We start from the raw sequence: 14,992 nt of genomic DNA, 5'->3' as shown, positions 1-14,992 counted from the left end.
AACACAGGATCGATATGATTTTGCTGGGTTTAGGCCCTTTTATGTTTGATCCTTTTTGAAGCTCTTGCCCTGCAAAGCCTAGCAGGGCTTTGAGGGAAAGTTACCTGCATCTTTTTCTTGTACAGATCTCCTTAAAGAAGAGTTGAGGGATTTGTGGGGGAGGGAGGAGAAAGGCTAACTTAGACTATAGCTAGAGGGCCTCAACAGAGAATATGCAAAGTGAGTAGGGGAAAAAAAAATACAACTTTAAAAAAAAATTTAAAACAAACAAAAAACCAACAAAAAACAAACCCAAAAAACTTTAGAATTATCTTTGCCTAACTCTGATTTGCTCAAGTTACCAAGTATACTGGTACCATTGGTTGTCTCACTGCGCTTTTTGGAATGTATTTGCTGCGAATCCAATTATGTTTCAAATCAGACTGACACTTAAGCTCTTCCCTTCTAGGAATACCCAATCAGTGTTCAAGTCAGTCCTGGCACTCCTTGGACAGCCATGTGAACATGAAGTGCCCTAAATTTGAATTTGTGTTAATCACATAAACAACCTTTAACCTCCTGTCTCACAGGCAATTTGGCATTTGTCCCAGAGCTATTAGTACAGAATTCTTTCCTCCTACCTGTCAGTTGCCTGGAAAGCAGACTAGTGACTAGGAATCAGAAGGGTCCTCCTATCAGCAGGTTCCTGCAGATCTTCTGCATTCTCTGTCTCTGTGGATCTACCATGTTCCTGCAGTCGTTGTGGTCACCCTTGGTTTGCCAGCAAGTAGAGCCTGCTGCTCAGTTGTCCTCTGGCCTGGCTGCATAAGTAGTGATAAAAGACTACTGTAGCTTATTTTGATCCCTATAAAAAAAAAAGAAGCATTAGAAATTGCATAGCTTTACCTTGGCCTGGGAATACTTTTTTTTTTAATGGCAATACCTGAATAGACATAAACACGTTAGATGCTTGTAGAAACAAGTAGATGAGGGAATGATAGGATGACAGGTGTATTTACTGGGCTGGGACATGTGGCCCAAACACCACCCTCAAGTCCCATGACTCACTGGAAAGATCTGCCCCCTTGCTGCTACTAGTGTAATAGCCAGATACCAATATAACCCCCCCCAAATCCAGAGCACTCCAGTAAGAGCAGGACAATCACGTGAAATACAAAGATCAGAAAATTACAGCAGTATTGTCCCTCTTGCCCATCCTCCCTGATAAAATATTCAGTGAAGGCTAAAAGAGACAGAGGCAGCAGCTACGGCATTAACAGTAAATACAACACACAGTTGTGCGTGCTGTACGTGATTCCCCCACCACCCACAGGGGTATGTCACTCACAAATGGGAATGAAAGAAAAAGAACAGCATATATGGATTTCTATCCAGGCTCAAGGGTAGAAATAGACTTTACAAGTCTGTGCAGTAAATCTTGCATACATATGCAATCATATGTTGACAATACTACAGTGAGGGAGATATGAATGGGTGGATGGAGGAAGCAAGGTGGCCATAAAACTAAGCATTGGCTTACCTTCAGGCCATGCTTTTCCACTGCAAGTGGTTAAACTTTTTCCTTCAGGAGAGCTTCCTAGCTTCCTTTCTGAGACAGAAGAAGGGTTTTGCAGTCAATGACTGGACTGACACGGTGGCTTCTTTACTGCTTTGCAGCCCATCTTTTGTTCTTTCCTGGGCACAGCACTGCCTCATCAAGTGAGAGTAGAAGGTCAGTGAGCAGGAGCTCCTGTTGGTCCCTTTCTGCAGGCTGTTCAGGTGGGGCATCCTTATCTCCTCACTGGCCTCTCCTGGCATTGGAGGAATTAGCAATCCTCTGTCATGGACAAAGGAAGTCCTGCAGAAAGATGAAACAAAAACCAAGAGGGGTTTGAACAGGTACACAGTGGCTGCTGCCTTAAGCAGTCAGTTGCTGCCTTTCTGTTCCTCACAAGCACCTATTTCAGTGGCTGCCATGATGACCAAGAATTGCTACTGAAGGAGTAATCCCACTCCCTTGCTTCTGAGGCAGTGGGATTACTGAGTGCCAAGATCAGTGGAGTTTCTGTTCTCTGAGGGACTCCTGACCACAGTAGGCTCCAGACTCCTACACGTGGTACCAAGGGAACGACATGAATATCATCCTTGCACCTAGAGCCTGCAGCAACCATCAGTCATTTCTATCACCATGGGCCAGGGGGTGTTTCCTAGTCCTCCCACTCTCCAGTTGCCCTGCTCCTTTCCTTTACAAGCAACTGTTTGTAAAAGACTGTAATTCAGCCAGAGATAATTTTTCTGGTGGTCTTGCAAGCTCTAGAATCAAGTGCCCCAGCATCAGAGGGGGAAGGGCTTTTACAGAGGAAACTTGTTAGCACCAGAGAGGAAAGGACAATAACCTATTTGAGTCTGAGAAAACTGGGGCAATCGGGGACTTGTCTGCCAAAGCTTTTCCACTTCACAGTCATTGCCAGGACATGTCAGAGCAACTATTCAGTTCTACTGCAGTCCTAGCAAGGATCTGGGACACAGAGCAGCTGCAACTTCATGGTACCCGAGTCATTAAGCACCTGCAATTTATCCAGGCTTTGCTGGATTTGCAAATTTTCTACTGTCCCCAAGGTTTCTTGCTTGGTATGGGACAGTGATGACTCCTTCCCTCCTGCTAGCCCCAGCTTTTGCTGGACCCAAGGAGGGGATCCATCACTTGAGAGCTCAGAGCCTGTCCATCCCTGCAGGGCTCAGTCTTCGTGTAAGCGGGCTGGAATTCGGAGAAGTTGCAAAACATTTCTGGCATTCTTCTTGCAGTATTGGGGCCACCACATTCAAGGGATGCCAGATCAAACCACTGCTACATTTTGTATCAAAAACAAAGTGTTGCTTTTGGTACTTACCTTTCACTCAGGAAAGAGCTGACTCCTGGAACTGGTGCTTCAACATGAGATTCATCTGCCTGCAGCTGTCTTGCCAGGAGCATGAATACTCTAGCAGACTGACTCAGCTGCTTCTGGATGGTTGAATGTGATTAGGAAGTACAGAACAACATCCTCTGAGACATCTTGCATGTGGGATGAACACACATTCACTTCCCATCCTCCTTCCTCTCTTTCCCGCTCCTCTAAAACTTTCACACCACAAAGCTCCATACCCTACCGCATCCAGCGCATGGAGGGGCTGGCTGTGCACACATCCCGCACTGTGTTTGTGCACAGGCACCCCGTCTGAATGCCCACGCGAACAGCACATCCCATGACTCTCTGGCAGTCACCTGTGCTTTGTGGTTTAAAAGGCTAGTACTAAAGTAATCCTGTTCCCCATGAAATGTGTTGGTCGAGGCTGATAGCCAGGGGCCCAGGGAGCCCCTCCATTTGCTGGCATGCCCTGGATAGCTGGCACCGGCTAGGGTGTGACAGGGGACTGCCAGAGAGGATCACCAGAGCATTGCTCTGGAACCAGCACCACTGACGGATCACAGGAATCAGGTGGAGCTAACGTATTTGGATGCCCCCACATGTGCAAAGTCTCTCCTGCTTCTAGCATCAGCGCTCCAGACTGAAGCCCCGCACTCACTTTTCATGGACTGGATGCAAAATGGTTTGTAAAACTTTCTGACACTTTGGGCAGAGAAGAAAGGGACCCACAAATCTGCAACTGCAACATGCTGGGAAGGAAAGGAGGGAAAGAAAGACAGGGCAAGTATCTGAACTGTGACTTCTGTTATCTCTGCAGAAGACTTTTTTTTTTCCTAATTTTCTTCTTTCCTTAAAAAAAATAAGCAAAAGCAGGCAGCAGAACACTGCCTGTCCAGTTTTGACCCAATTGCTTTGTGCAACAATACTGAAGAAAGGAAAGTTTAAGGTGTTACTAAACTCACCCAGCACACCCACTATTAATCCTGTACGGGGGTACAGTCCACCCATTCCTCTCCCCTGACAAACTTTGCTGATTAGTTTCTGTCTTCATACCCAGGCTGACTTCTGCACCCTGGTCTCCAAACAGTGACCTCATTGCCTTGTTCAACTGGTGAGAAACTACAGTAAAATGGGAGAGGTAAACAAAGTGGGGGAACTAATGGCTAGAAGATTTAGGAGGTAGGAATCTGCTCCTCGCCGTCCCACTTCCATTGTGCGCCTGAGCTTGAGAAAGTGCAAGCTGAGCCTCGACAAGCTCTTTTCTGTGTTGGTTCCTCTGGAAACTCAGCCCAGCCCTCCAGATGGTGTATGTTGAGTGACTCAGGACAACCAGCCTGCAAGTTATATGCCCGCTAGGACTAGACCCATGCTGCCGACACTGCTACAAATCTCATAGAGTTAGTGCTGGAATTCACACACCTTCTGCAGCAAGAGCTCTTCATGCCCAGGCCAACCAGCTCACCAAGATATAAATATTAAAAATGAGAGCCTGTATTGTCACAGAGCTGAATTTGTGTCAGCTCTGTGCAGCCAGCAGTGCAACTACTGCTAGTTCATGCTCACACTGATTAGAGAAATAGCATTAACAGCACTCAACCTATGAGGAGTATGTTCAATATCGCTATACAATGCAGCCTTCAAGATCCTCCTTTGGGATGTGTTTCAAAGTGTAACCCCATTCCTGACCCTGACAGATACCTCCAGGTCCTGGCCAGCAGCAGCTCAACTCACATCTGTCTTCCCAGACACTCAGTAAACACCTTTGTATCCTTTTTCTTTAGAGGAAGGGGTGTTGCTGAGCTCACCCTGAAATATATCACCCTGGACAAAAGGGCTGAAAGGTTAAGGAGCTCCGGGGGGTAGTTCAGCAGAGAGCTGGGGGCCAGGTGCCTGCCAGAACCAAAGCTATAAAGGCAAAGAGGGGCTAGGGACTGCATCTGACACAAATGCTGTAGGTCCTGCCTCGCCTCCCACAAGCCCTGGGATAAGAAGATGATGCTGGGGCTCCAGTCGTGGCCTTGCTCGCTTTTCTTCCTCTTAGTTCTGCTCTCTGCCAGCGTTCAGACTGTGTCCTTACCAGGACAGAGGCTACAGGTAGGAAGGACTGGGAGAGAGCTGAGGGAGGTTTCAGGAGTAGCAGGGGCAATTTGGGGAGGTCGTGTTTGAACCTGGAATAAGTGGGGGGGCCAAATTCCAGCTACCGGAGGCTGCTGTCTATTCTCAGTGCTCCCTCCCCTTCAGTTCAACAGCCTCAGCTCTAGGGTGGCTGTATCTTTATAATCTAACTCCTAAGGAGCACCAGCACCACAAGGGAGCAGACAGACAAAAGCTTTTTAGTGCTCTCTGGTCTGGGGCAGGCTGCCTGTGGGACTCTCAATGTTGCCTGCAGAGGCTTTTAACGGTAAAGAGACTAGCCCTGTCTAACTCCACCCTGTGTCAGCAGCCACCAGAAATTACAGTCGTGTCCCTCATCATGTTCAGTGTCCTGGTTCTTAAGTTTCAGAGGGAAGGCTTATCCTGTTAGGTCAGGATTTTCACTCCTAAGCTCAGTACTACCCCCCAGTAGCCCCTCTTTAAGGCCAAGAGCCCCTGTCAGGATGCCAGCTAAGGAATTCTTCACTTGGGTGAATCTTTTACCCTCAGCAATTACAGCAATAATATTTTGGCTTTCACATCTACCCAGCTCCCTTTTACCCAAACCCTAACCTGAGCCTGAATACCTTGCCTTCACGTCACCCTGGAAAAGCTACAGGGAAGTAGTTAGGACATGAACTAAAATCACAAGACTGATCCTGCTATGACTCACCGCTTTCACTCCTCGCTGAAGATGCCCGTGTCCGCTTCAATTAACTCGCAACTGAAAAGAGCTGCACAAAGGCATCTTCAGCTTTAGCACAGCAAGCACGTGAGGGACAGATGTGGAATGGCTACTGCAGGCTGCTTCCCTGGGCAGCCATGCCGTGCCTCTGCTGTGCCCAATGCACCTCCTGACCCTCACCTCCCTACAGCTGGAGGCTGCTGGCAGTGCCGGGGGTGTATGATCAGCACATGCCTGCCTGCACAGATAACCTAGAGGATTCCCAGCAGATGGGGAGCCCCCCTTCCTCACACCTGTTCCCACAGTGATGCTGCTCCTGCCTCCCCCTCATCTTTAGCAGCAGGTATATGGGTCAGGTCTGTCCCCCTACCAGCCCTCTGGAAAAAAAGAAATGCCACACACCATCCCGAGCACATGGAGGTGCTCAGCATCAGCAAAAGGAGCAAGGACTGAAGCCTCAGTTACCTTGCAAGTACGGAGGGGGGGACAGTTTAAGAGCAGGGCAATCCGTATTCAGGCAGAGGCTCAAAGCAGCTGCCTGCCTGCTCTTTTGGGCAGCAAAATAATTTCAGACTGCAGGAGCTGTTGGTCTAGTCCTTCTGTGTGTCTGGATGCAATGTCACAGGCACAGTGCCTATGTGCAGGCACCATTTTATGTCCTGCCCAAGCCCTAGGGAAGGTGTGGGCAGTGAGGTACAAGGGGGTACAAGGCTTATCACCAGAAGCACAAGCAACTTCGCTCTCACTCCTCTTGCCTCTTTGTTTATCCCAGATGCTCCTTTCCCAGTTGCTGCCCCTGGAGCCTGAGTCCACGCTGGCCGAAGAGGACACAAAGGAGGGGTCCAGCTTTGGCCCTCAGTTGCTCTCGTCCACCCTCCCCTTCCTCCCGTCTGGGGCTAGAGCTGCACGTCCCTCTCTCTGGCACAAGACCCTCGCCAGTCGCAAGTGGGCACTGCCTGGAGATTGGGCCTGGAAGGCCGTCCCCAGGGGCTGCTTTGGGCTGAAACTGGACCGGATCGGGACCTTTAGCGGTTTGGGGTGTTAGCCTTGGAGGGGCTCCAAGGTGAGAGGGCCAGCAGTGAGGGCTTGAACAAGCGGGCCAGGGAGAAGTAAGGGGAGACTTGAGAGCACAGATGGTGGGGAGGACCAGGAGCGACGGGATGGGGGCAGCAGGGCAGGCTGTGGGGCCACCACCTGCCTGCAGCTGGGGCAAAGGCTGGGACGTGGGACCACCCATGCTACCAGGGTTGTGCTAGGGGCTCGGCCGGGGCACGAAAACATGCAGGCTGCACGCTGCTGGGCAGCTCACCAGCCTTCCTTCTCCACAGCCGGAGGAGACACAGGCACCTGCAGCACCGGTTTGGGAACCAGCACGGCACGCCGGCAGCCGAAAGCATGAAGCCCCTGCCCCGAGGGAGAGCGGCGGCGGCAGGGACGCGGTGTGGCAGTGCGAGGAGGAGCTGCTCGGCTCTGTGGCTGCCCCTCAGCCGCAGGACCCCTGCTCCGCCGGCAGCCCCCTCCCTCCTCTTCATGCTTGAGGACTCGCTTGCTAATTAAACAGAGCTGTACTAATCGCCGCGTCCGAGCTCGGCGGCAGCGTCTCCTGAGAGGCCGTGGCTGCCCTCAGGCCGGGGGACCGTGCAGGGACGAGGGGCTGGCGGCGGGGCCAGGCCGGGAGATGGCGGCAGAGCCCGCCGCCTCCCGGCCCGCATACGCGGGGCCATATTGGGTGCGCGCCGCCATTCCGGGCGGGCCGGGCGGCACGTGCGGTTGCAGCGCGGCGCTACCGGGGCCGCGGCGGCAGGTGAGCTATCGACCGCGGGCGGGGGGGGGGGGGGGGGGGGGAAGGGCTGCGTTGGCTCATCCCAGCCGCACTCTGCCCCCCGACCCGGCGCTGCGGTGTTTGCCGAGCAAACACAAGGGCCTCCTGTTTGTGCAGAAGCTGTCCCCGAGAGCACCCCTCGGCAGGCTGTGGCTGGGGTGCCACGAACCCCGGCAGGGGCTTGCACCCGTCCAGCCTTGCCGTGGTACCACACGAGCCATCATCCTCTGGCCTTTAAGAAAAGGTCGTAACCTCGGACGGGGCTAAACTTAGCCATCAGCCCCTCGGCACCACCGGGAATAGCAGCAGTATAAGGAGAGTTGGGTTACGTTCGAGCTGCATGACCCCTCTCTGGCCCCTGCCCCCGTACCTGTGTGGCTCCCCCAGCCTGCTTCTCCCTAATTCTCAGAGCACAGCTGGAGCCCGGCTCAGCCGAGCAGCCTGGGCAGGCCTGCTTCCAACACCACCTGCCAGCCCAGATCTACATCCACACCATTTCCACACCTTCCTCCAGGACACCCTCCCAAAGGGATGGAGGCTTTCCGGCACGCTCTGAGCCTCGCGCCTGACATGGGTTTGTCCCACAGCACCTGGGCTGTGCAAAGCCCTGCACCAAACCGGGGGGATGCAGCCTGGCACAGCTCAGACAGGGAGCCCCGCATGGGGGTGGCAGGCTGGGCAGTGGCAGTGGCCATGCAGAGAGCACTCCCCCTCGCAGGCAGCTGGCGAAGGCGGGCCGAGGCCGCGGACGGACAGGATTTCCGCCATCACGTCCCACGGGTAGCAGTAGTGCCGCAGTGCCTCATTAAGATGGTGCTCACGCTGCAGCGCATGGCCTGCCAGGAAGGTGGCTGGGCCAGCGACTCCATCCAGAGCGTGCCTGGCTAAACCCATCCAGGGAGCCAGACAGGCAGGGGGTCCCCAGCATGGGGGTGAGAGAGCTCCCAGCCAGCACCCGCTGCCTCCCAGCACTGGGGGGAATGGGAGATGCTTGCGGACCTGCTGCTCCCTCGGGGTGTCCCCAGCATGTCTGCGGCCCCTTTGCCCTCACCGCCGTGCTGGGGGAGCAGGGCAGGCTAGGAGAGGGGTGCAGGCTGCAGCCCGCGGGGGGCTCTCCTTTGTTACCAGGTGAAAGCAGCGCACGCCATCCCCCGGCGTGCTGGCGACAGCGAGTCCCAAGAAGGCAGCCCCGCTCTGGCCATCACCGGGGGCCCTTCCCGCCTCCCCAAGCAGGGGCCCAGCCGCCCTTCCCTGCCTTGGGGACACCTCCTCGCCGCAGGACGAGGACCCGGCTTCCTCCGGGACCGGGACATGTCTCACCACCACCACCACCATCACCACCCAACCCGCCCAGGGGTGGCTTGGAGGGAAGGTGCAGCGCGCACCCCCCCCCCCCGCTACGTGGGGACCGTTGCGGACACCCCACCCCTCCCGGCACGGGGCCTGTGTTACAGGGTGGGGGTGGGGGGCTGCCGCGGCAGCCGCACCCGCAGCGCGGGCGCACGTAGCCCGGCCCGGCCCCCGCGCTCCCATTCGGCGTCGGCCCGGCGGGGCGGGCCCCAGCCCTCCTCCCCCCCTCCCCCCCCCTCCTTGGGTATAAAGGGCGGCGGAGCAGCGCTGCGCCACCTTCTCACTGCGCGCCGGGGCGGCTTAGGGGCAGCAGGTAATAGGCAGGGGCGGAGATGCGTAGCGGGGGAGAGAGGCGGTAGGGGGGAACCCCCACACCATCACCACCGGGGGGCCAGTGCCGCGGGAGGGGGCGGTGGCGGGCGGTAGCCTCTGGACGGAGCGTGGCGGCGGGGCCCGCGGGCACAAAGGCGGTGCGGAGTGGTGCGCCGCAAGATGGAGGTGGGGGGGGGAATGAGGGGAGGTGGTGAGGCGTTGGAGGGGGCAGACCGGCTGGGGGGGGGGCGGTGAGGCGTCGGGGGGGAGGGGAATTTGACGGGGGGGCGGGTTCGGAGTGCGTGCATCCCTTTTTTCTCTCCCTCTCCTGCGGCGGTGGGCGAGGCGTTAACGGTGCTCGGGGCGGGCAGATGAGGCGCGGCTGCTGGGGGCGGTGGCTGGTTCCGGGCGCCTCACCGGCGGTTTCTGCCCGCAGGAACATCCCGAAGAGGCGAAGATGGTGAAAGTTGGAATCAACGGGTGAGTGCCGGGGCTGGGGTGCGGCACCGGGAGGCGCCCGGCGGGGGGGTGAGGGAAGGGGGGCGGGGGGGGGGGGGCAAGGTCGCCTCAAGGGCACGGGGGGGGGGGGGGGGGAGCAGCTGTGCGCCCCACCAGTCCTGCTCCATCGTTGCCCCCCGTGCCGGGCTGAGGGGCCGGAGCAGGGCGGGCTGCTGAGTCACTTCCCCCTGCAGATTCGGGGTGACTCACCCCGGAAGCGCCACCGCTGCCTGCCTGCCCCAGCCTCCCCGGGGGTCCCCACACCGCGCCAGCGGACTGCGGCCCCCCACTGAAAGGTCGCCCGGTGGATTGTGTGTCGGCGGCGGCCCGGGGGACGTGACCTTCTCCCGCCGGGCCGAGGAGTAACCGGATCCTCGGGGCCCTCAGTAAATTTAGCGCTTGACCTTTCCGGTGTGGGGGTCGCTCTTAATGTTTAACTGAGGCGCCTCGGCCTTTGGACGCTGCTGCTGGGCTCCCTCCCGCCCTGCCAGACCGGGAGTGGTGGATGATCATGGGGGAAGGAAACAGGCCATGTCAGGTTCCCTGTTGCTCCTCCTCACCCATGTCTGTCTCTTCTCAGATTTGGCCGCATTGGCCGCCTGGTCACCCGGGCTGCCGTCCTCTCTGGCAAGGTCCAAGTGGTGGCTATCAACGATCCCTTCATTGATCTGAACTACATGGTGAGTTGCCTTGCAGTGCTCTCTTCAGGTCGTTCTGAGTATGGCTCCTCTGGCTCTGTTCTAGTAGCTTCCCAGGAAAACCGGGTGTGGGGTAGAGGTACAGGGCTGGGAGGTTCAGCAGAGCCAAGTACAGCGCAGCAGTTGGACAAGGTCACTGAGGAGGTGGGGAGCTGAGACTGTGGCGTAGGCAGAACAAGGGCCGGGGAGATGGCAGCTGGGGTGCCTGACTTTTGCCCCTCTCTCCTTGCTAGGTTTACATGTTCAAATATGACTCTACTCATGGTCACTTCCGGGGCACTGTCAAGGCTGAGAATGGGAAACTTGTGATTAATGGGAATGCGATCACCATCTTCCAGGAGTAAGTATCTCTCCTTCTTGCCCCTCTGGAGGATGAAAGTGGCTGTTTCATGGAACAGCCCTGAACAGTTTTGTCCCTCCTCAGGCGTGACCCCAGCAACATCAAGTGGGGAGATGCTGGTGCTGAATACGTCGTGGAGTCCACCGGTGTCTTCACCACCATGGATAAGGCTGGGGTGGGTATGCCACAGTGGCACACAGGAGAAGGGATACTGCTGCTCTTGCCTGTGGGGCACACCACTGTGTACAGAATTGCTCAAGATGGGGAAGAAATGGGGCTGGGAGGGAGAAGAGGTTGTCTGAAGAAGTGAGCTGTTGGAGGGATTCTGGGTTATCTAATCTTCTCTTTTTCCAGGCTCACCTGAAGGGTGGCGCAAAGCGTGTTATCATCTCTGCCCCCTCAGCTGATGCTCCCATGTTTGTGATGGGCGTCAACCATGACAAGTATGACAAGTCTCTGAAAATTGTCAGGTAAGGAGAGGGGAAGATGCTCTCTGGCCTGAAGCTCTCACCAGCTGCATGGGGTCTCATCTCACCTTTGTAGATGTGTTGCCTCTGATGAGTCTCTCTCTTCTCCAGCAATGCCTCTTGCACTACTAACTGCCTGGCACCCTTGGCAAAGGTCATCCATGACAACTTTGGCATCGTGGAGGGTCTTATGGTAGGTCTGGAGCTTGCTGCTCAGGAGGGTGCCCTATCCCTAGGTCCCCTTATGTGAGAGGAAAAGCATGTGTACTCCCTGTGTCCCCTGGGATGGGGAGGAGGTGCGAGGGATGCTTTTTCTGGAGAGCATCAGCTGTGTTCTTACTGCTGTGTGCTCTTCCCCCAGACCACTGTCCATGCCATCACAGCCACACAGAAGACAGTAGATGGGCCCTCTGGGAAGCTGTGGAGGGATGGCAGAGGTGCTGCCCAGAACATTATCCCAGCATCTACTGGGGCTGCTAAGGCTGTGGGAAAAGTCATCCCTGAGCTCAATGGGTGAGTGTTGTCCCTCCTTGGGTGTCAGGAGGTGGCAGCTGGTACCTGGCTGGCTCTGACCTGTCCCTAGCAGAATGGAGGGCTTGGCAGAGGGGTTCTGGGTGCTGTTCCCTGGTGACTCACATCTCTCACAGGAAACTTACTGGAATGGCTTTCCGTGTGCCAACCCCCAATGTCTCTGTTGTGGACCTGACCTGCCGTCTGGAAAAACCAGTAAGTGTTGTGGAAAAGGCCCTAGCAGCCTCCAGACCTGCCCCTGCTTCCTCTAAATTCCTTTTACCTAGAATTGTCCTCTCTGCATTCATCTCTTCCCTAAGAAGATTTGATCTTGGTGAAAATAGTGCCTGCCATGCATGACTGCTGCCATGGTGTTCCCATGTGTCTTCCCCCCCCCCCCCCCCCCCGACATTTTGTGTGAGTTGGCATCTCACCATCTTAAATGTGTCTCTCTTCTCAGGCCAAGTATGATGACATTAAAAGGGTAGTGAAGGCTGCTGCTGATGGGCCCCTGAAGGGCATCCTGGCATACACGGAGGACCAGGTAAGTAACTCTTAGTCTCTTGGCCTGTGGTTATTTGTGCTTGCCTCATTTTTCTGATGGGAACAGCCTTGCTGGGATCCTGATTTGGGCACTTCTGGCTCAGGCTGTGGGTAACTGTATGTGTTACAATTCCCTCTCTGTTCCAGGTTGTCTCCTGTGACTTCAATGGTGACAGCCATTCCTCCACCTTTGATGCGGGTGCTGGCATTGCACTGAATGACCATTTTGTCAAGCTGGTTTCCTGGTAGGCACAGCCTGGGGGGGGGGGTAGTGGGGGAGACTGTAGGGTAAGGGCTGGCACACCAACTACAGACTTTTATCCTGTTCATCACTGCCAGTTTGGCAGTGCAGGGGGATACATAGACCCCTGCTGAGTAGGGCAGCTCCAACATGTTAAAAGTCTCTGTGGAGTGAGATTGCTTCTTATTTGAAGTGATTGTAGCCTTTTCCTTCCCTTATTTGGAGGGTGTATTGGGATGTTTCCTGTGTGTTTTACTAGAAGTGGATGAGAAGCTGCCTGGTTCAGTTGTGTGAGATGGGACAGAGGAGCAGAAACAATGAAGGAATGGGATGCAAGAAATGGGTCAGTCCTGACAGCACTTCTGTTTCTGTCCCCAGGTACGATAATGAGTATGGATACAGCAACCGTGTTGTGGACTTGATGGTCCACATGGCATCCAAGGAGTGAGCTGAGCACACAGCCCCCCTGCTGCCTAGAAAAGCAGGATTCTCCTTTGTTGGAGCCTCTGCCCTTCTTCACCACTGCTTAGCTCTGCATCCTGCAGTGAGAGGCCAGTTCTGTTCCCTTGTCTCCCCCACTCCTCCAACTTCTCCCTGAGCCTGGGGGAGGTGGAGAGGCTGATAGAAACTGATCTGTTTGTGTACCACCTTACATCAATAAAAGTGATCACCATCTGAAATGCCTTGTCTGTCTGTCAGTGGGAAATGGGAGAAAGTGGGGGCTAATGAGCAAATGTAGGTGCCTGCTTTAAGATGGGCTCTGCCAGCCTGGCTGCAACTGCTAGTACAGCTCACCTAAGCAGTGCTATGTGGCCACCATGTTGAGGCTGTGAACCCAGGGGCCAGAAACATGGGAAATGCCAGAAGACGTGTTTGGACAGCTTGTGTCATGCACAGGAATGGTGCAGTCCTGGGATACCTGACTTGCAAAGAACAGCACGTGCCCATCTCTGCTGAGCACCAGGCTGTAGTGAGCAGAGCTGTGGTATGCAGACTGTGCTACAGGTAAGACTTATTTTGCCTGTGAGGCAAAATAAGGTGTGGTGCAGTGCTGTGCTTGCAGGACTGCTACATGGTGGAATGGAAGGCAGCTCTGCTGCTCCATCCACCTAGCTCTCTGGATTTGCTTGTCTGGTGGGTGTATGCAGAATAAAGTGCTGAGCAGGTTACTTCTGTTGTGCCACTTTGCCAAACCAAATGCAAGAAACAGGAATTCTTTCCTCTCCTTCCCCCTGCCTCATGTTACAACGAGGATTTTTTGTTTGCTTTCACCTTGTTTAAAATGAATCAACTTGCCCTAGAGGAAATGGCTGCCTAGGGATGTGTTAGAGACCAGTGTTACCATGGTGGTAGCCAAGTCTTAAATCTGGCTTAATCCTATGCAGAAGGAGGGGCAGTTGCAGTTAAGCTCCTGAGCAGCAAATCTCTACAAGGTGAGTGTCAGCCCTCTGCCAGGGACTGCATTACCTTCTCCTAGAAGCATGAATGCTGCCAGACGGGCTGAGCCTTCTGTGACCTATGAGTGCTGGGGTAGATAAGTGATGCACTGCACAAAATTGTGTGGCCCTCTATTTTTAGCAGCTCAATTCACTGTCTCAGAGGTAATGTGTTGCTATCTCCCTGGCAGGCAGGGTTGGAGCTGTTGTCTGGACCCCAACTGCTGTAGACCCTGATCTGGAGCAAGGACTTAAGCTCCCAGGATCAAGGTATGTTGGACAGTGTCCTGGAGCTGCTTATCTCCAGTGGTTGAACTGCATAAAAATTAAATGTTTACTGGACTAGAGGGCAATGACTCAAAGTTGCTTTGCAAAGAGAAAAAGGTTGAATAACCTGACTCTGGATAGGAGCTGGGACTCTGAGCAGCTTGTTAGCCCTGGGACAGCAGCAATACCTGGCTTACCCCACAAATGGCCCTGTGGGAGCTTTAGGTAACTCTGGAGTTAAATGGGAGCTGCCTGATGCTGGGGCTAACTGGAGGCAGCCCTCCTGTGGAGCTGGCTTTCTGCTGGGGGGAGGTGTAGCCTGCAGGCCTGTCAGACTTACAAATGAGCCTTGGGTTGGTCCCATCCTGTCCTCGATTGCTGTGCTTGGGTGCTTTGAATGGCTGTCCTGTGTGCTGCTGCCTGCATATTTGTCAGCATGCCAGCGAGTGCCTTGCTTGATAATCTGGAAGTGCAGAGAGGCTACTGAAACACCTTGTTGGGGGACATGCCTGTTTTCCCATGTAAAACAAAGATATTTTGAACTGTGTTTAAAGGAGGAACATTTCAACGACTCATCTTTTTCCTCTAAAAAGCCTTATGTTTTCTGAGCAAGATAAAGCTGCCTGAAAATTCACCTAGAGCAAAGAACTCTTCTTATTTAACAAGCGCGAGCCCTATCCAACCTGAGATCAAATTGCTGTGGGAATGAGCAAATTCATACAACCTGGGGGGTGGGGTGGAGGAAGAGTATGTGCTCACAGACCGACAATTGCTGGGAATGTTGCAGATAAAGGTTTGCTGT

General features: G+C 54.6%; 2 protein-coding genes across 3 annotated transcripts; both read left to right on the top strand.

The window, feature by feature from the left end:
- The first annotated feature begins 4,883 nt into the window (after positions 1–4,883).
- LOC142404779 (C-type natriuretic peptide 1-like) lies at positions 4,884–7,163 on the top strand. 2 transcript variants are annotated; one of them, XM_075491782.1, is made up of 3 exons: positions 4,884–4,982; positions 6,479–6,769; positions 7,035–7,163. In XM_075491782.1, exons 1-2 carry the CDS (start codon positions 4,884–4,886, stop codon positions 6,749–6,751), a joined length of 372 nt encoding a protein of 123 aa, XP_075347897.1. In that variant the 3' UTR covers positions 6,752–6,769; positions 7,035–7,163. The 2 variants fall into 2 exon arrangements, with proteins under 2 accessions (XP_075347897.1, XP_075347899.1); XM_075491784.1 differs by lacking the exon at positions 4,884–4,982 and adding an exon at positions 5,961–6,049.
- Positions 7,164–9,510: 2,347 nt separating this feature from the next.
- Positions 9,511–13,167, top strand: GAPDH (glyceraldehyde-3-phosphate dehydrogenase). Its single transcript, XM_075511293.1, has 11 exons — positions 9,511–9,670; positions 10,269–10,368; positions 10,620–10,726; positions 10,811–10,901; positions 11,081–11,196; positions 11,305–11,386; positions 11,555–11,706; positions 11,841–11,919; positions 12,164–12,247; positions 12,394–12,491; positions 12,866–13,167. Exons 1-11 carry the CDS (start codon positions 9,648–9,650, stop codon positions 12,933–12,935), a joined length of 1,002 nt encoding a protein of 333 aa, XP_075367408.1. The 5' UTR covers positions 9,511–9,647; the 3' UTR covers positions 12,936–13,167.
- Positions 13,168–14,992: the final 1,825 nt, after the last annotated feature.

This window comes from Mycteria americana, chromosome 1 (assembly GCF_035582795.1).
Source record: "Mycteria americana isolate JAX WOST 10 ecotype Jacksonville Zoo and Gardens chromosome 1, USCA_MyAme_1.0, whole genome shotgun sequence".
Lineage (NCBI taxonomy): Eukaryota > Metazoa > Chordata > Aves > Ciconiiformes > Ciconiidae > Mycteria > Mycteria americana.
This window is presented reverse-complemented; position numbering and strand designations above follow the sequence as displayed.